We start from the raw sequence: 18337 nt of genomic DNA, 5'->3' as shown, positions 1-18337 counted from the left end.
GCGCTGGCTAATGATGCACAAACAAAGAAAATGGAAAAGGGTAATACCTCGGCGTGGAAGGTGATGGGGTATCGCAAAGAAAGATAGTGGTGGTGGATTTGGCGTGTGGCCATCAGGCGAACTTTTGATGCCAGCTCACCTTGAGACTCATAGAGTCGGATGTTGGGTAAGAGTTACAGGGGCAAGACTCGCGACGGGTCTTGGAGAAAGCGCCTACGGTATGCGGCTATTTCGGCAGCCACGGTGCTGAAATCTTTCACCTTGTCTCGTCGCATCTCGTTGATGATCTCCTTGAGACCGGCGATGTAGGTCTCTTTTTCTTCTTCAGTTTGTCCTTCTCGGACTGCTCCCATCTCGATGAGGATCTTATCATCTGTCAAGGTTAATAGCACTGTGGTCAGCATGCGGACAGGGTAGAAGAAAGCAGAAAAGTATCGACGGGGTGATGAAGGAGGGAGGCAGAGATGATGACCAGGGGAGACCAGAAAATGACCACACGATTGTCCGAGGGCAAGATGGAGTAGTGCATGCAGGAAAGGAAACCATATACAAGGTTGCACGGTTTTTAACTTGTCGACGCACCGCTTAGTTTGATGTCCCGGAAGTGCTGGAAGTCGCAGGACCGATCGTTGCAGACACCACCTGCCACTTCATAGGGACAGAAGTATTTCATGGTGTCAATGTCATGGCTGTATGTTAGCGAACGGTAGCCGTCCGAAACGTTTTGGGCGTAGCTGGGGTGGTAGCGATAAGCCTTGAAGTACCGCAAAGGGCTGACGTAGGGAGAAAATTTAAGAGATTTGGGTTCATCCTAAACAGAGTGTTAGTGCTTGATGGACGACTTTATCGACGCAAAGGTGTTGCTCATACACCAAAGATCCCAATCTGGAAGTTCCTCCTGGGTTCCGAAAAATGAGGGCCCGGACGTGCCCACGTTAGTGCTTCATTTTGAGGTTGAGCCCGAGAGCGAGATGACTCTGCTGGTCCCTCTACAAGGTCTTGATCTCGCAGTGGAGGCGACTCCGTCAAGTCCTCTACAGGAGCTGGACTGAATGGAGGAGGGCTGTAGGATTCATCAGCTTCAGCAGCATATTTTTCCTCCACAATGGGATCGGACTCTTCGGCTCCAGTCTCAGGCTCCGGAGGCTCGTAAAAATCCGACTCTGGAGAACTTTCTCTCTGGATCTTGACATTGTCGACTTCTCGGACAGAATCTTCGGATTGGTCCAAGGCTTTAGCTTCTTCCTCGGAACCAGCCACTGGCAATTCCTCGCGAACAGAATGGTCAATGTGACCAGTATTCATTTGCTCTTCCATACCCGAGGCGGGAGGAGTGTCTTGGAAGCCGTAAAGATTGGTCCCTTCAAAAGAAGTATCGTGCTCGTGATCAACAGATTCGTCCATGGCAGAGCCAGATGAGTCAGATCGGGTAGAGGTTGGCAAGTTTTCCCTTTTTCTCCTCATCATGCGCCTTCAAGCCATCGATAGGTGAGCTAGGCGTGTAATCGCCCGACTCCGAAGAGTCCACAGCGGCTTCTTGACCAGAACTGGGAGCATCCTGGGGCTCATCCACAGAATCTGCGGAAGCTGGCATAATTGTTGATGCTAATCGAGAGTGTCAGTAACGGTGCACTTCTTGGTCGATTGTGAATGGGAAATGAAATTACCTTCTTCGACAGCTGGATGCTGTTCCTTGAGCTGAAGTCCGGCTTGCCGAGGAGGCTCGTCCGTATGTGACAGCCGTGAAGTATTTGATTCTTCGGTAGAAGAATCACTTGGATTTGTCCGATCAGCAACGCTACCGATGCTCATGCTAGTGTTTGTACCAGCTTCCAATATTGGGCCGGACGACGGGCCAGTGAAAGCTTCAGCAACATCAACCTCAGGTTCAGCCTCAGGCACACTTGATTGTGCACCCGACGAGGATGCACCGGAATCATCCAGGAGGAGCGGAGAATCAGTGCGACTAGCGGCAAGCTTTGCCTTTCGTTTCTGCTCAAGCTCTGCTATCTTGCGGTGCATGGCCTCAATCTCTGATTCCCGCTTTCGGATGTGCTCTTGATCTCCGGACCAATGCGATGCTTGCGGAGTCGACGTAGAAGCTCTGGTAGACGGATATTTCTGGAGAAGTGGCCTAGCGGTTTCGAGAGTGACCATGTGGGACGCTTCTTGATCCGGACCAGAGTCAACATCCATGTTCTCCTCTTCATCATGCCCATATAGAGATTCGTCCTCACTGATATCAATGATTAATTTCTCCGCAGGCACATGATGACCCACTGCTTGACTCGAGTGTCTCTTCGGGATCGCAGCGGGTTCGTCGAAGTCAGCAGCGCGAGGGCGTTTGCGTTGAGTTGCTCGGCTCAATGGCGTCGAATCCACAACAATCGTCTGAGTGGGTTCGACGGGGTTCTGCATGTCAGAATCCTGCTGCGACCCAGTCATGAAGAGACCCGGGATACTAGCGGAATCGGTGGACTGGGGGACAGGTGGGCGGACAGGCAATGGATGTTGAACGGCGGGCGCAGTGGTCTCTGACGGAGCGGCAAGTTGAACGTCCCGAACAGACTTGCTAGGCCGAGTCAGCTGAGCTTTCTGCTGAGCCTGCTGCTCAGCTTGCTGCTGCCTCTTCAGCAATGCTTGCTTCTTCAGCTCTTCGATCCGTTGTCTTGCCAGCTCCGTCTGTGCCTTATTCCGCTCTCGTACCGGAACCGCAATCTCCTTGCTAGAGTTTCCATTGGAAGAAGAACTTGCCACACTCGCGGTCGTTTGGGTTGGTGTCTGTTCTAAGTTGGCTTCTGATACCTTGGCAGCTTTAGCGGCAAGCATCCTGGCAATAAGCTCCTTCCTTTCAATAGGTTTGCCATCCTCAGACTGGGAAGCAGGAGATGCAACGCTTTGGACAGAAATAGGAGTCTGCTTTTTGTTCTTTTCCGAAGTCGCTACTCCCACGGATCTGGGGCTAGCGATGGATGCTGTAAGAGAATTGGCAGATGCATTGGCAGTGGGGTTCGATTTCTCGCCTCGAGGCGTCGTAATCTTGATACCGACTTCTTCGTAGAGTCGTTTCAAGATGGCTGGGTCGATACCCTCCGCAACCAGTTCGTGGTAACGGATATTGTGAGGTGCCAGACTGAGTAACGCGCCCTGTGCTTGAATTCGAAGCTGCGCTGCAGATTTTGAAGAAGTTGCGTCCTCAGAGGCTGCTGCCGTTCCATCTCGCTTCTGCATCTCGATTGCACGATGAACCACAGCTGGGTCTGCCGAAACTGATAGAGGTGGATTATACGGTGAACTACTCCGACTGCATGAGCGTGTCCTTGTTGATACAGTTTCACCCTCTTCTAAGTCGGAATTTCGAGAGGTAGGTACGTTTAAACCAGCCCTTTTGCCCGATTTTGGATTCTTCTTGGTCCGGGATGACCGTCCACCTTCGCTGACCTCACCCTCCTCTCGATTCGAATCCCCAGTGTTCGACGCCTGGCGTGGATGCGATCGAGATTCAGACCTTTGGGCGAGGCCATTTCCAAGGTCGTTGAATGAACCCGGGGCGTGATTGGAAGACCCTTGAGGCGCGAATGGCATCATTGGATACCCAAAGTTAGACATAGGGATGGAAGGAAAGGCAGTTGATGGAACTTGAGTTGAATCGAAATGGCCCATTAATGGGAAATGAGGATGGAGGAAGAACCCTGGAGGCGGGCCAGGGAGTTGCGAATTGCCATTGAAGGGTGGGGCGTTAGGGTCATAATTCTGTCCAGGATTTGCGGGAGCCGGTTGTGCAGCTGAGGCATAACCGGAACTGGGTGGGTAGGTTGGAGGGACGAAGGGAGGAAATGAGGGAGGCCACTGCGATGCATAGTTGGGATGGCCACCAAATGCAGGGGGTGGTTGGTTCGACATGGCGCAAAGAGAAAGCCGGTTACCGTGCGACACTAGAGAGATGATGATGCCAACCGTAGACGGTGGTATCTAGGAAAGCGAAGGCAACGTCAGATCCCCCATATCATGATGTGAAAAGGTGAGAATCGCGAATGGCTTCGAGCCTTGACACAGCAAAGGCGCGCGTTTCACTAATACAATTTCGTGAAGGATGATGCGGGTGTGTATCGGAGAATGCTGAGCAGGAAGGGTGAGTGGAAGAAGTGAAATGTGGTCGAAGATGCTAAAAGTCGAGAGTAGTGACGCGGAGGTGGACCAACATGAATTAAGCGCCGGCGAAAAAAGAGTGACATCACGTGATGTGCACGGGCCACGATCGGTGGGAGTCCGAGGAACGCAGTGTAAACAAACAGCGTCAGCCCTCTCCACTTGACGACATCACCGTGCCTGTTGCAATCGGGGCACTTCACGTCTTGTTCTCGCTTGTACTCTACCTTCCTACTTGTATCTTTCTTTATTCGTGTGGATTCGCGTCTTGTTATCCCTCAACTGCTCCCATTTGCGTGTTTTGACTATGCGATACGGTTGTGACACCGAATAATGATCTATTGAACGAGCTTCCGACATGCTTCCCTCACAATTGAACGGCGCCAACGGCTCGCCAAAGCGAGCAAGCCTCTTTGGCCGCTCCTCACCATCACCAGTGCCCTCACAGACACGACCAAAGTCTGCCATTATTACACCATCCAAAGGCTTTGAGCTGAGCAAAGGGCACTTGCGCAACTCTTCCGTCTCACAAATATCCTCAACGTTATCTCCGGGAAGCGCAAATCGTGAGAGATCCAACTCCGGTCGCAACAATCCCGCGTCTGGAACCTTTGCACCGAGCTTCATTAAGTCTGAAGAGCTCAGGCGCGGGGCTGATCAAATTCGCGGATTAGAAGGCGAGAATGATTTCTCTGGCAACAAGTATGTGTGGCTACGGGATCCCGAAAAAGCGTTTGTCCGTGGTCTGGTCTTGGAAGAATTAGAAGGAGGCCAGCTGCTTGTGCAGAGTGACGATGGTGATGTAGGGATTCTACCCCACAGAAGCTATGACCATAGCACTGACAGCCTCAATAGCAACGCGAAGTCGATGCCGACCAGGTCGACAAAGTCAATCCGGCTAAATTTGATAAGGCCGACGACATGGCTGAATTGACTCACTTGAATGAGGCTTCGGTTGTCCACAACCTTCACACCAGATATCAGTCAGATTTGATCTACGTCAGTTGCCTTGTGAAACACCGTCTTTGAGGATTGTACTGACATCCATGTATCACAGACATACTCCGGCCTGTTCTTGGTAACGATCAATCCGTATTGTCCGCTTCCAATCTACACCAATGAGTACGTGAAGATGTACAAGGGCCGCGGGCGAGAGGAGACTCGACCCCATATTTTCGCAATGGCAGATGAGGCTTTCCGGAACCTTGTGGAAGAGGGCGAAAACCAGAGCATTCTTGTAACGTGAGTTTTAAACGTTGGGATTCTGGTGCCCAAGGCTAACTTAACTATTCTCTCCATAGTGGTGAATCCGGTGCCGGTAAGACCGAGAATACGAAGAAGGTCATTCAGTACCTAGCAGCTGTCGCCACATCCGATACCCCATATGGTCGATCAGGCACAAAGAATCTGTCCAATCTCTCCCAGCAAATTCTTCGTGCCAACCCCATTCTAGAAGCCTTTGGTAATGCCCAAACGGTGCGAAATAACAACTCTTCTCGATTCGGAAAATTCATTCGCATCGAGTTCTCGCGATCTGGCCAAATTTGCGGAGCATGGATCGACTGGTATCTCTTGGAGAAATCGCGCGTCGTGAAGCCGAACGCCACTGAAAGAAATTACCACATCTTCTATCAGCTATTGCAGGGCGCGGATAATAAGACCCGCGAAAAGCTCTTGCTCGACAACATGCAAATCGAGGATTTCGCGTACACACGGGATGGCAATGATTCCATAGTGGGTGTTTCCGACCAAGATGAGTGGAACTCTCTGATTGAGGCTTTCCATGTTATGAACTTCTCCGAAGAAGATCAGCTGTGCATCTTGCGCACCATTGCCGCTGTCTTGCATCTCGGCAATGTGACCATTGCAAAGGAGAGTATTCGCGCGGATCAGGCCGCCCTTGGTCGCGATGGGTACGCTAGTGTCGAGAAGGCCTGTCAACTTCTGGGCATCGCCCCTGAGCCATTCGTTGAGGGATTGCTGCACCCACGAGTGAGGGCCGGTCGCGAGTGGGTGAAGAAGGTTCAGACACCGGAGCAAGTACGCCTAGCGCTCGATGCTCTATCTAAAGGTATTTACGAGCGCGGCTTCGGCGATCTGGTGACACGCATCAACAACCAGCTTGGTCGCTCGATGGCTGATGACAACTATTTTATTGGTGTCCTCGATATCGCTGGTTTTGAGATTTTCGACAACAACAGCTTCGAGCAGCTCTGTATCAACTATACGAACGAGAAACTCCAGCAATTCTTCAACCACCACATGTTTGTCCTTGAACAAGAGGAATACGCCAGAGAGCAAATTGAGTGGCAGTTCATTGATTTCGGCAAGGATTTGCAACCGACAATCGATTTAATTGAGTTAACCAACCCAATCGGTATTTTCTCCTGTCTTGACGAAGACTGTGTGATGCCCAAGGCTACAGACAAGACTTTCACGGAAAAGTTGCACTCACTTTGGGACCGCAAGACTCCCAAGTATCGCGCTGCTCGTCTCAATCAAGGCTTTGTCTTGACCCATTATGCCGCTGAAGTCGAATACACCACCCACGACTGGTTGGAGAAGAACAAGGATCCCATGAACGACAACATCACGCGTCTCCTGGCTGATTCTGACCAGAAACATGTGGCGAGCCTATTCTCGGATTGTGCCGAATCCAGTGAAGGCAGCGAAAATCCCAGAAATCGAGTGAAGAAGGGCTTGTTCCGAACCGTCGCACAGAGACACAAGGAGCAGCTTTCAAGCTTGATGGCCCAGCTCCACTCGACCCATCCCCATTTCGTCCGTTGTATCTTGCCGAATCACAAGAAGCGCCCGAAGATGCTGCATGCGCCTTTGGTGCTTGATCAGCTCAGATGTAATGGTGTTCTTGAAGGAATTAGAATCGCTCGAACTGGATTCCCCAATCGCCTGACCTTCGCTGAGTTCCGCCAGCGATACGAGGTTCTCTGCAAGCACATGCCTAAGGGATATATCGAAGGGCAGAGTGCGGCTCAGATCATGCTGGAGAAGCTTGCTATGGATAAAGCCTGGTACCGTGTTGGCCGTACAAAGGTATTCTTTAGAGCTGGTGTTCTGGCAGACTTGGAAGAGAAGCGAGACCAGCTTATCCGCACTATAATGAGTCGCTTCCAATCTGTCGCCCGAGGCTTTATCCAGCGCCGCATTTCGAACAAGCGGCTTTATCGTGCTGAGGCCACCAGAATTATCCAACAAAACTTCCACTCCTATCTTGAACTTAAGAGCAGTCCTTGGTGGCGGATGTTCTCAAGAATGAAGCCTCTGCTCGGAGACACACGCACTGCTAAGGAGGTCAAGAAAAGAGATGATCAGATCAAGGCAATGGAAGCAAAGATGAAGCAAGATCTGCTCGACAAGCAAAAGCTTGACGAGGAAAGGCGTCGTGTAGAGCTTGAGATTCAAAAAATCCAACACACTTTGGAGAGTGAACGTGCTCTTGCACTTGACAAAGAAGAGATTTTCAAACGTTTACAAGACCGCGAAGGGGAGCTCACTGAGAAGTTGTCCGAGGCGATTGCAGATCAGGAGAAGTTGGAGGAACAGTTGGATGACTTGATTGATGCCAAGAAGACTACAGATGAACAGCTGCAGCTGCGCATCACCCAACTTGAAAAGGCTGGTCAAATCATCCAAGCTCTGGAATCCGAGAAGAATGCCCTGCAAGCTTCGCTGCAAGATATTGAGAAGAGACTTGCCGAGGCTGAGGGGCAGTCCATCGGCAAGAACGGTGAGATCCAGGAACTCAACCGGGAAGTCAAGATGCTTCAAAGTCACCTGAGCCTAAAGGACCGCAAGCTCCAAGACCTAGAGGCCAAGCTGTTGAAAACAGACCAAGACCTTGACGTGAAGCTCGCCACCACATCGAAGGAGCTTGACAAGTCCAAGAAGCAGGTTCGTGAGCTCTCCGACGAGAATCAGTCAATTCGTCAACAGATTAACGAGCTTTCGTCCACTTCAACCGGCTACGAGGATTTGCTCCGTCGCAAGGAGAGTGAAATGGCCATTCTTAGAAATGACCTGAAGAAGCATGACGAAGATAAGAAGTCCTTGGTGGCTGAGAAGACATCTCTCTCGAGTCGTCATGACAACATGCAACAGCGTCTCCGTGAGGTTCAAGCCGAACGAGATGCCATGCGGGCAGAAAAGGCCCAAATGGAGCGAGAAGCGGCTGATGTTAAGAAATTGCTGGACGAGAAGCGATCTGAGGATGCCGAAGCTGGGGAAAGCCGTCGAATGCTGGAGCAGCAGGTCCATGACCTGAAGGACCAATTGTTCAAGACGGAAGCGGACCTTAGCCGTGAACGTCAGTCAAGAGACGACGTTCAAATGCTTTCGGAGCACAATCTCGCCCAGCTGAATGAGAAGTACACCGCCCTCAATGACTCCAAAATCGAGATCGAGAAAGCTATGTACATTCAACAAGACAGCCTGCGCCGAGCCACCGAGGCCCGTGTTGCCGCGGAACAGTCCCGCAAAGAGCTGCAAACTGAGCTGATTAAGCTTCGCGAGAGGTTTGCTGATGTTGAGAATGCCCGCTTGAATGCTGAAGCAGACATAGAACGCAAGATCAAGCAGCAGGCTGATGAGCACATCTCCAGCCTGCGGAGCGATCTTGATGAAAAGGTGCAGTTGCTTGAGGACATCGAAGCCGAGCGCTATCAACTTTCGGTTCGCGTTCAAGAACTTGAGCACGCGATCTCAGAGTCTGACAATTTCCGCATCCGCCATGATCAGCACAAGGAACGTCTCGAGAGAGAGCTTGTTACCCTGCGAGGCCGACTGACTGCTTCGGAGAACGACAATCGATCGCTTCTGACCAAGATTCAGCAGAAGAATTTAGACATTGCCCGCTCTACCTCGAAAGCTAGTGACAGCAACCGCGTCCGATTGACGAATCTTCAGAGAGAGAAGACCAAGCTCGATGAGGAGAACAAAAAGCTTGAGCGTCAATTAGGCGAGTCTCAACTTGCAATCACGTCACTCGAGAAGCAGAAGGAGAAGCTATTATTGAGCCTGGAGGATCTTAATCATGAGGTCCAGCGTGAGCACAAGACCAGCCGAAACGCGGAGAAGGCCGCGTCCACTGCCAATATCCAGCTCTCGGAAGCGAATCGCAATCTCGAAAACGAGCGGCAATTGCGGGCTCAAGCCCAGGCGAATACTCGGCAAACTCAAAATTCGCTTGATGGCGCTCACAAAGAGATCGCTGATCTCCACCGCCAATTGATTTTATTGCACAGAGTCTTCGAGCCTGACGCCTCCGAGCCCACCCAGTCTTGGGAGGCTGTCCAGCCACACTTGTCGAAGCAGGTCGATTTGGCGCAAATTTTGGACACCGTACAGCACAAGCTCCAGGTGACGGAAGAGAAGTACGCGCGAGCCGAAAGCCAGCTTGCGGAGATGCGCCGGCGTCATACGGATGAGATGAAGGAGCTCGATTCAAGATACTCGACTTCCAAGCGCGCCCTGCTCGAGGAAATTGACCAGAACGAAGTGGCCAATAACCGCACGCCGGCGCACTTCAGGAAAAACTCTGAAAATGCGGCGAAGAGGTACTCAAACCCGACAACTCCCAACAAGCGGTACAGCAATCTGCAAGATGGTGCTCCCGATTCCACCCGATCAGACAGAACGGTCGATACCGTGGGCTACCAAAAGCGCATGGATACGGCTGCTGAGATTGAAGAGCTTCAAAATAAGCTCCAGATGACAGAGATGCAGAACAAGCATCTTCAAAGTCAGCTCCAATCCACTCCCAACCGTGATATCTGGCAGGACGAGAGTCCTTCCATCCGTCGGATGCAGCTCCTTGAGCGTGAAAACGGACGTCTTCACGATCAGCTGGATGACTCGGCTAAGAAGGTTTCGTCTCTAGAGCGAAGCATCCGTTCGGGTCAGTTGTCGCTGCGCGATGTCCAGGCCAAGTCACACGAGGAGTTGTATGACCTGATTAACTCGCAGGAACAGTCCCGCCGTTCTCTGCTCAAGGTTCATAACGACACCATCGCTGAATACAGCGAGGCTAAGTCGCAGTACGAGAAATTAAAGCGCAGTAAAGCCTCTTTGGAGGTTGATCTTCGCGACGCTCGCTCTGAAGCTCAAGAACTACAAGCTGGCAGAGAGCACGATGCAGCTAGTCGCAATCAGCTTCTCCAGGAATTCTCCGACTTGCAGATTCGCCTCGATGCTGAGACATCCAGGACTGCCGATCTTGAGTCCAGTCTTAGCTTGTACAAGAGCCGCTCCGACGACTACTTCAGCAAGCTCGAACAGGCCGAGATTGCTGTTTTGAAGGCAACTCGCGCTGAGCAATTTGCGAAGTCTCAAAGTCAAGAAGCCACGGAGACTTGTGCCCAGATCATGTCCGAGCGAAAGGAGATGGATGCGCTTGTTGAAGACTTGCAACGACAAACCCAGTCTCTTGAAGCTCGCATGGAAGACCAAGCTGCAGAGCTTCAGGGCGCCCTGCAGGCCAAGCAACGCCTCCAGAACGAGCTTGAAGATTACCGCAACCAGCGCGCTATTGACCTCGAGGACAAGGAGACCTCAATGGAGCAGACAAGACAAAAATACCAAAGAGAGTTCTCCACTATTAACAGTGAATTGGAGATGGAGCGTGAGCGCTTACTCAATGTCCGTGGAGAGAACTCTCGTCTACGCGAGGATCTAGAGAAGCTTCGAAGTAAGTGGGATAACGAAGTTATCAACAGTTCCACCTGGGCGAAGGAGAAGGGTCGCATGGACATGGTCATGCAAGACCTTACCAACTCTCGCGACGAAGCTGCTAAGGCCCACAATGAGGCCCAGAGCAAGGTTGTCTCGCTTCTCTCGCAGGTGCGCACTCTCCGTACAAACGTCGATGATGTGACAGCCGAGCGCGACTTGCTTCTCAAGGATAAGAAGATGCTCGAGGGTCGATTGGCCGAGGCCGGCGAGCGTCTGGAAGATCTTGCTAAAGGAGAGAGTCCTTCGATGCGGAATGCTGCCAGCATGGACCGTGAGCTACTTGAGCTCAAGTCCAAGCTTGCTCAGCAAGAGGACCTGTCTACTGCCGCTGTTGGCAAAATGCGCCGCGCTGATGCTCTAGCTACCGAGATCCAGAAGGAGCTTACTACCGAGCGGGAGACGAATGCTCAGCTCTTCAAGGACAAAGCCGGACTGGAGAAACAGCTCAAGGAATTGCAGCTCCGCTGCGTTGATTTGGAGACAAAGAGCTACTCTTCTGGTAGCCAAGATGTGCGATTCTTGCACAAACGCATCAAGGAGGTAAGAGAACATGTCAAACCTATTGTTGCATACGCTAACCAGTTTCCCATTATAGCTTGAAACTCATCTCGAAGAGCAGGAGAACAAGAACAGTGCCGAGAAGCGCTCTCTACGCAACGTCGATCGCACCGTCAAGGATCTCCAATCCCAGATCGATCGACGCGATAAGGTGAACGCCCAGCTCAATGACGACGTCAACAAAGCTAGGGATAAGATCGAACGACTCCTCCAAAACATTGACGAGCTTCAGCAAAGCGACACCGAGACTCAGCTGCAAGCTCGCCGTGCTGAGCGAGAGCTACGCGAGGAACGTGAGAAGGCCCTGCGTCTGGAACGCGAGCTTGAAGGGCTGAAAGTAAAGCGATTTGAGCGAAGTGGCACCCTCACCCGGGCCCCCATGGCCGCACTGAGCGATGTGGGCAGCCGACGAGGCAGTGCAGCTTACGGATCTAATGATATCCCTCAGCGACAACCCAGTAACACCAAAGGGTTCTTGTAAATAGGGCCGAAGGGACGTGAACAGTATTGATTCAGGAGTTTTAGCCATGGATTTTTGTGTGTTCTGCTATTTTTGCGGTTGGCGCATGTGCATTCGAGTTGGATATCTTGGTCGTTTTTGTTGACCATGAGGTCTTGTTCATATGACTTGAATGACCATCTGTCTTATTCGTTTTTCATTGTTGTATGTATTGGACGGCTGTCTGCTTTTTGGTCTTTGATCGATTTTTGGGAGTAAATACGCTCGGTGGTGATGAATTACGATAAGACCAGTTATCTACGATGCGAGAATACCAGATCAGACGACTCATTTGGAAGATTGATCGGTTTCGCTCTTTACACGTCTATCCATTGATGCTTTCTTCTCTACATGTAGCTCAAGACTCGATAATCAGTGGAATTGAAGGAAAGAACCACTGTTAAGACTCTGCAGGTCTAGCACATATAGGGGAGAGGGGAGAAAAGATATAAGAAATTCATACCATCATGATAGCCCAGTGTACCGACGATTGATGGAATGAAGTTGTTAAATGACTGGACTGTGATAAGATCAATTTGTAGCACGGTGTACATGAATAGTTTTGGCACGAGGAAACTCTGCTTTGCTCGGTTCAAAGCTACTTCCGTCAACGGGTTTGCTCAGACAATGCTGTCCAATTTCTTCGATTTGTGTGTAGTAGCTTAACGTCAGAATCTAGTCTCTGTTCACGCGAGATCAGCATGAAAATGTCCACTCTCTTCTCTATGCCCAAGTCGACATGATCTTCATGGGATCTATATTGACCAAGTAAGTGACCCTCATTCGGGATATTCGCCGGGCCAATTGACGCGTGGTCAACCCTGATGGCCGGATCCTTAATCGACCAACACACGGTCTTCGGTGAGAAAGCTAGCCATACCCAGTTCATAGCCTTTTCATCCAAGCTTATTTTAAATCACAGACTTTCATCGCATGTGGGCCTGATAATGCTTACGGCCTGAGTTAGTCCGAAGGATGAACGCCACTTGAAGTTCCCAATCATTTCAAGTCAAAAGCGCCCAGTCTCAGACCTCTCAATCCAACATGCCTTTGAAGATCTAATAAAGGAGTGTTTTAGTCCACTTGATATATTTCTCAGTTGTTTGGAAAAAGTCGAAAAACCTAGTGAAGTATGAGGTGTATTGGACGTTGATGAAGAGGCAGTAATGGCATATGCCGGATCTCGGTGATATCAGAACGTCCATATATGAGCATGGGCCTCCCATTTCGAGGGAATTATCAACTTCATCAAAATATGACGGAAAGCGTGCAGTTGATTTCCATTTGTGCATGCTAATCGCTGCCGACTCAGAGCACGTGATACCCGCGCGGTACGCGGCAGTTTGCCGCCGAACCTCATCCGCAGCTGTCAAGCTTCAGATTTCCACTCCGGGATCTTCCCACGACCTTCATTACTGCATCTGCGCCGCTGGCCGTGGCGATCTTCAATCATGGTATGTCACTCCGTTTCAATTATGCGACTCTATCGCCCTGGTCTATGAACCCTCTGTGACCAAATTCGCTAACTGGCCCCTCCACGATGGACAGGCTCGCAACAGCGAAAAGGCGCAGTCCATGCTGTTCCGTTTCCGGGCGCAACAAGCAGCGGACATGGGCATCATTGATCTCGGACGCACACGACGACCTAAAGCCATCACAAGTGTCGACTCCATCGCGACGTGCGAGCGCTGGCGCGGCCAGGTTCTAAAGGAAGTTTCACGCAAAGTGTCACGCATCCAAGAGCTCACCTTGAGCGATTATCAAATTCGCGATTTGAACGACGAGATCAATAAGCTCATGCGCGAGAAATGGGCCTGGGAAATGCAAATTCGGAACTTGGGCGGTCCGAACTACATGCGTGGGTCGGGTCGAGTCTACGACGATGAAGGCCGTGAGATTCCGGGCGGAGGAAAAGGTTATCGATACTTTGGTCGTGCCAGGGAATTACCTGGTGTAAAGGAGATGTTCGAGGCAGCGGCGCGCAAGGCCAGAGGGCCTGCTGAGGAGGAGGGTGCCGGGGCTGGTAGGGGTGGTGAGATCGCAACGAGGAAAGTCGATGCCAATTACTTTGGATACGGTCTCGACGAGGAAGATGGGACACTACTCGCCTACGAAAAGGCCAAAGAGAAAGAAGCCGTTGAACATCTGCGTGAGCAGAAGGAGGATGACGCCGAAGATGGCTGGGAGTCTTTACCAGGCGATGCGGGTGACGGCGTGGAATGGCGACTTCCTTCACTAGAGGAAGTGCAAGAGGAACTTGTGGATCGACGACGTAGACGTCTGCTAGACAAGATCTCTTAAAGGTTGCATGTGTCGAGGTGTTTCCTGTCTTTTTTTTTTGTCTTGGCGTTACGGATGTTTCTGCGCAATATTCACACATTTTGAGAGCATTGTCTAATTTCATTTCAGTGAGACATCGACTTGGTCGTTCAAAAGATACAGGTCAATTATATCCCAGTAATTTGTCTATATTATGTACAGTAAAATAGCTACTGGCTATGAATCCCTATTCTTTCGAGACACCCTTTCGGCCCTTAGTGCTTGGGTCATGCTTATGCGTTCGGCCTGCAAAGGATCGTCTCGACGTCGTTCTTCTTCCTCCAAATCATCCAGCATGAAGCGGCCGACCTCTCCCTGTCGCCACTTTGCTATAAAAATGTAGAGCGGCGCCATCTATGTTGGGTACTCCCCCTTGCCGAGCAGGCCGGTATATTGCGCAAACCTTTCGAGCAGCGGCATAACCTCGTTCGTAGGCTCTGACCAACGCTGATACGCCTGCGTATCATGCAGATTGATCTTATACAATAAGTAGTCGACTAGTGTGACAGGCGATATAACAGCGTCCTTGACACAGCCGCAAAGTGCCAGCTTGAGCATGTTCTCTGCATCTGGTACATATGGCATGAAGACACCTGGTGTATCAAGCACATATACATGCGAGCCGCTCTCCCGCTCGATGATCTTCACCGGGGTTCCAATTTTTCTTGTAATGCCCGGCTGGCCTCCGGTCTTTAAGGCTTTTGCTTTACCCACTCCATAGTTTCGCAGGTGATTGATTAATGTTGATTTCCCGACATTGGGCATGCCAACGACCATGACGCGACACCCAACCAGCTTATCGGGAGCTTGGGCATCGTTTCGAAGGTGTTTGACGATCTGGTTTACGTCTGCGCGAGAAGACGAGCTAACGAAGAATGTGGCACTAGTGGGATCGTATGTTCGGAGCTTCTTTTCTGCCTGGTACATTTAATGTTAGTTTGCGGCTCACATTGTTCGAGTCTCATGCGATGCGACTCACCAGCTTTTGTGCAGGTGATCCCGGAGTGCTGCTGAGATCTCTCTTAGTATAGACGATCAATCGCCTTGTCTTGCCCAGAGCCTCTTCGAACATGGGGTTGATGGAAGTACAAGGTGCCCGAGAGTCACGACACTCGACAACGTAGTCGATTGAGGAGAGCATGTTCTTCATCTTGGTCAGACCAGCTCGATGGTGACCAAGGAAGTAAGACCGTGGGATTGCTCCATAGTGGGGAAACGTCCCGCGCGGGACGAACTGTGCCATAGTGAGGTTCACGTTATAGATCAGACGAGTAAAAAGCCATTCATTTTCGACAAGCCCGATTTGAGTCGCAGAAACAGGCGTGATTCTTCAATAAAATTGCCGCTCCTAAGAAGGCGGAGAGGAAGGCGGTGTGAGTATATGATATCACGCAGATCGGCATAATTGCGCCCTAATCCCGTGTACTTTCCAAGCTTCTTCATTTGCGATTTCCAATTCCACTTGATCTCTGTTTCCTCTCTGTCCCTAGATTTTAGAGAATTTGCTACAGAACACTCGTTATATTATTTTCCATAGTCTTTCAAAGTCACAATGTCTCTCATATCAGCTTTTCGACCGCCGTCCACCCGCATTTCTTCTTCTATTAGGCGCAGGTCGCGACCCCGCCGTCGAAGAAAGACGACCAGAAATGAGCAGGAACTTGATTCTGAAGGGAATACTCATGACCCCGATGCTCATTCTATCATCACACCATCAAAACACACCCCGAGACCCTTCAGAGTTCTACGGGGCTCGGTGGCAGCTGGTGGCCCTCTACGCCCATTCCGCCTTGTGAAGCAAGATATCACTAACCTTCGCCGGCGATATGTGTCTGACTGGACTGTCTTTAACCAGTTAATCTTTGCCAGTGCAGTATACCTCTTCTTCACGAACCTTTTGCCTGGCATCACCTTCGCCAGTGACTTGTATGTCCTGACAGGTAAGAGCTGGGGTACGATCGAAGTTGTCTTGAGCACTGGGCTCAATGGTGTTATCTTTTCACTGTGAGTACCTTATTTGAACTAGGTTATGCCGTGTCATTGACCAGTGAGCAGATTCTCGATCCAGCCCCTCACCATCCTTGGCGTAACAGGGCCTTTCTCTGTCTTGGCGGAGAACATCTATTCTCTTTGTAAAGAAGATTTCCAGGTATTATATAGGCTCTACCATGATAATTCTTCCAAAAGCCTAATGGTAGTAATTGCAGATTCCCTTTCTGCCATTCATGGCCTGGTCCTTGATCCACTCTGCTTGGCTACACTATCTTCTAGCCATCATCAACGCTCACGATTGGACAATGCGCTATGTAACAACATTCGCAACAGAGATCTTCTCGCTACTCAACAGTATCATTTATTTCCACAAGGCAATCCAAGAGCTTGAGCGAGCCCATGATAGTCTCTCCTTCGCTGCCTTTCTTTACGCCGTGATTGGTGCTGTGGGTACCATGCTCCTTGCTATTTTTCTTTCCACTGCAGAGAGCTGGAAACCCTTGTTCCACCGTTATATTCGGCTAGGACTAACGGAATACGCTGCCGCAATCTCCATCATCATCTTCATTGGTTTGCCACACGTTGGTGAGCTAGCTACTCTGGATAAGATGACGCTTCCTGTGAGCACATCCTTCCGGCCTACATCTCCAGACCGAACTATCTTCTTTGTGGAATTCTGGAAATTGCCCGTTTCATGGATCTTTGCTGCGATTATCCCAGGCTTGATCATCACTATGCTGTTCTTTTTCGACCACGAGGTCAGCTCCATTATCTGTACAATTGATCGATACGGTACACGCAAACCTGGTGGTTTTGCCTGGGATATTGTGTTACTCGGGACGACTACGGCTTTGTGCGGCATCCTTGGTATCCCACCAGCCAACGGCCTTCTCCCGCAGGCTCCCTTGCATTCCGAATCATTGATGCATACCGAGAGAGAGGAGCAAAGCGTCATCGTCGATGGCGAAGAAAAGATAGAGACACGTGATGTGCGACGAGTCTACGAACAGCGCTGGTCATCATTTCTTCATGCGGGAGCAATCCTTCTCTTCGTCAGTCCGCCGTTCATGAAAGTGCTTGGTTTGACTCCGACAAGCGTTCTCGCGGGACTGTTCATGTTTATGGGTGAACAGAGTCTGTCAGTCAAGTAAGTCTATTATACTAACACCGGCTCAGACTATACACTAAACCCAAACTCTAGCCCTATACTATACCGCACTTTCTACCTCCTTACTCCACCCTCAGAGCTTCCGCCACTACCACAGGCTCTACATAAACCAAGCGAGACACCGAACATCACCGAAACGCCATCGCGCAACCCATCCTACCTCCCAATCCACCTCTACACCATCCTCCAGATCGTCATAACAGTGATCATCTTCATTCTCACCTTGACGCGCGGCGCCCCCGCCTTCCCAGTCCTTATCATCGCCCTCGTCCCATTCCGTCTTTTGGTTATGAAACGCTGGTGGCCTCGAGAAGTCCTTCGCTTCGTTGACGCATGGGCCTGTCGTGAGGGTACACCGGAAGACGATGAGGATGCAGCGAAGATCCAGGATCAAGACGCACTAGGAAGTGAGCAAGTTGCAGTTGGGATTTTGGATGCAGATTCTCCAAGTGCGGTTGTTCAATCGAGTTCAATTTCGAAAGAGCCCGGTAAGTCGCAGGCTGATCTTGCGGATCAAAGAATTTGGGGTACGAGCAATGGGGATATGAACAATGAGTGGGTGGAGCTTCAGGAGCATGGTGATGAGGAGTTAGGCCGCGATGATAGGTACAAGAGATCGTGATCGTCCAGCTGTGATCCTGAAGCTCTTTATTGCTAGATTTATGTAATCCTATCGAGTAGTAGAATCATATTGCAATTTTCATGAGCGAAGTCAATACTAGCTTGCCACCAAGATCTAAATGTGGCGCAAAAGAAGGATGCAGGCTCGTAGCCCGATAATGCAGTCAGGGAGTCCGGATCTTTGAATTTCTGGCAGCGTAAAAGGCCAATTTCTCTTACAAACGCCATTTTCTTCTTCTGCCCTGTCTCTTCCCCGGCCGCGCGTCCAGCTGCCGACACCTTGG

At 50.6% G+C, this 18337-nt stretch overlaps 6 protein-coding genes across 6 annotated transcripts; 3 read left to right on the top strand and 3 right to left on the bottom strand.

The window, feature by feature from the left end:
* Positions 1-173: 173 nt before the first annotated feature.
* On the bottom strand, positions 174-1317 carry N7477_007948 (uncharacterized protein; the record flags this gene model as incomplete). Its single annotated transcript, XM_056969611.1, has 3 exons — positions 174-373; positions 583-811; positions 871-1317. The coding sequence occupies 3 exons, from the start codon at positions 1315-1317 to the stop codon at positions 174-176; spliced, it is 876 nt and encodes a 291-aa protein (XP_056819643.1).
* A 288-nt stretch (positions 1318-1605) lies between these two features.
* On the bottom strand, positions 1606-3903 carry N7477_007947 (uncharacterized protein; the record flags this gene model as incomplete). The annotated part of the gene is made up of 1 exon (XM_056969610.1): positions 1606-3903. One exon carries the CDS (start codon positions 3901-3903, stop codon positions 1606-1608), a length of 2298 nt encoding a protein of 765 aa, XP_056819642.1.
* Positions 3904-4507: 604 nt separating this feature from the next.
* On the top strand, positions 4508-11935 carry N7477_007946 (type II myosin; the record flags this gene model as incomplete). The annotated part of the gene is made up of 5 exons (XM_056969609.1): positions 4508-4951; positions 5005-5148; positions 5207-5391; positions 5451-11436; positions 11492-11935. The coding sequence occupies 5 exons, from the start codon at positions 4508-4510 to the stop codon at positions 11933-11935; spliced, it is 7203 nt and encodes a 2400-aa protein (XP_056819641.1).
* A 1308-nt stretch (positions 11936-13243) lies between these two features.
* Positions 13244-14254, top strand: N7477_007945 (pre-mRNA-splicing factor ISY1; the record flags this gene model as incomplete). Its single annotated transcript, XM_056969608.1, has 1 exon — positions 13244-14254. One exon carries the CDS (start codon positions 13244-13246, stop codon positions 14252-14254), a length of 1011 nt encoding a protein of 336 aa, XP_056819640.1.
* A 372-nt stretch (positions 14255-14626) lies between these two features.
* On the bottom strand, positions 14627-15515 carry N7477_007944 (putative GTPase MTG1; the record flags this gene model as incomplete). The annotated part of the gene is made up of 2 exons (XM_056969607.1): positions 14627-15190; positions 15252-15515. The coding sequence occupies 2 exons, from the start codon at positions 15513-15515 to the stop codon at positions 14627-14629; spliced, it is 828 nt and encodes a 275-aa protein (XP_056819639.1).
* Positions 15516-15824: 309 nt separating this feature from the next.
* N7477_007943 (uncharacterized protein) lies at positions 15825-18054 on the top strand (the record flags this gene model as incomplete). Its single annotated transcript, XM_056969606.1, has 4 exons — positions 15825-16276; positions 16328-16421; positions 16480-17411; positions 17466-18054. 4 exons carry the CDS (start codon positions 15825-15827, stop codon positions 18052-18054), a joined length of 2067 nt encoding a protein of 688 aa, XP_056819638.1.
* Positions 18055-18337: the final 283 nt, after the last annotated feature.

Source organism: Penicillium maclennaniae (genome assembly GCF_028827695.1).
Source record: "Penicillium maclennaniae strain IBT 15551 chromosome Unknown utg000007l:1.0-4884863.0:1.0-4888362.0, whole genome shotgun sequence".
Lineage (NCBI taxonomy): Eukaryota > Fungi > Ascomycota > Eurotiomycetes > Eurotiales > Aspergillaceae > Penicillium > Penicillium maclennaniae.
Note: the sequence above shows the minus strand (reverse complement) of the source record. Positions and strands in the feature narration are given on the sequence as shown.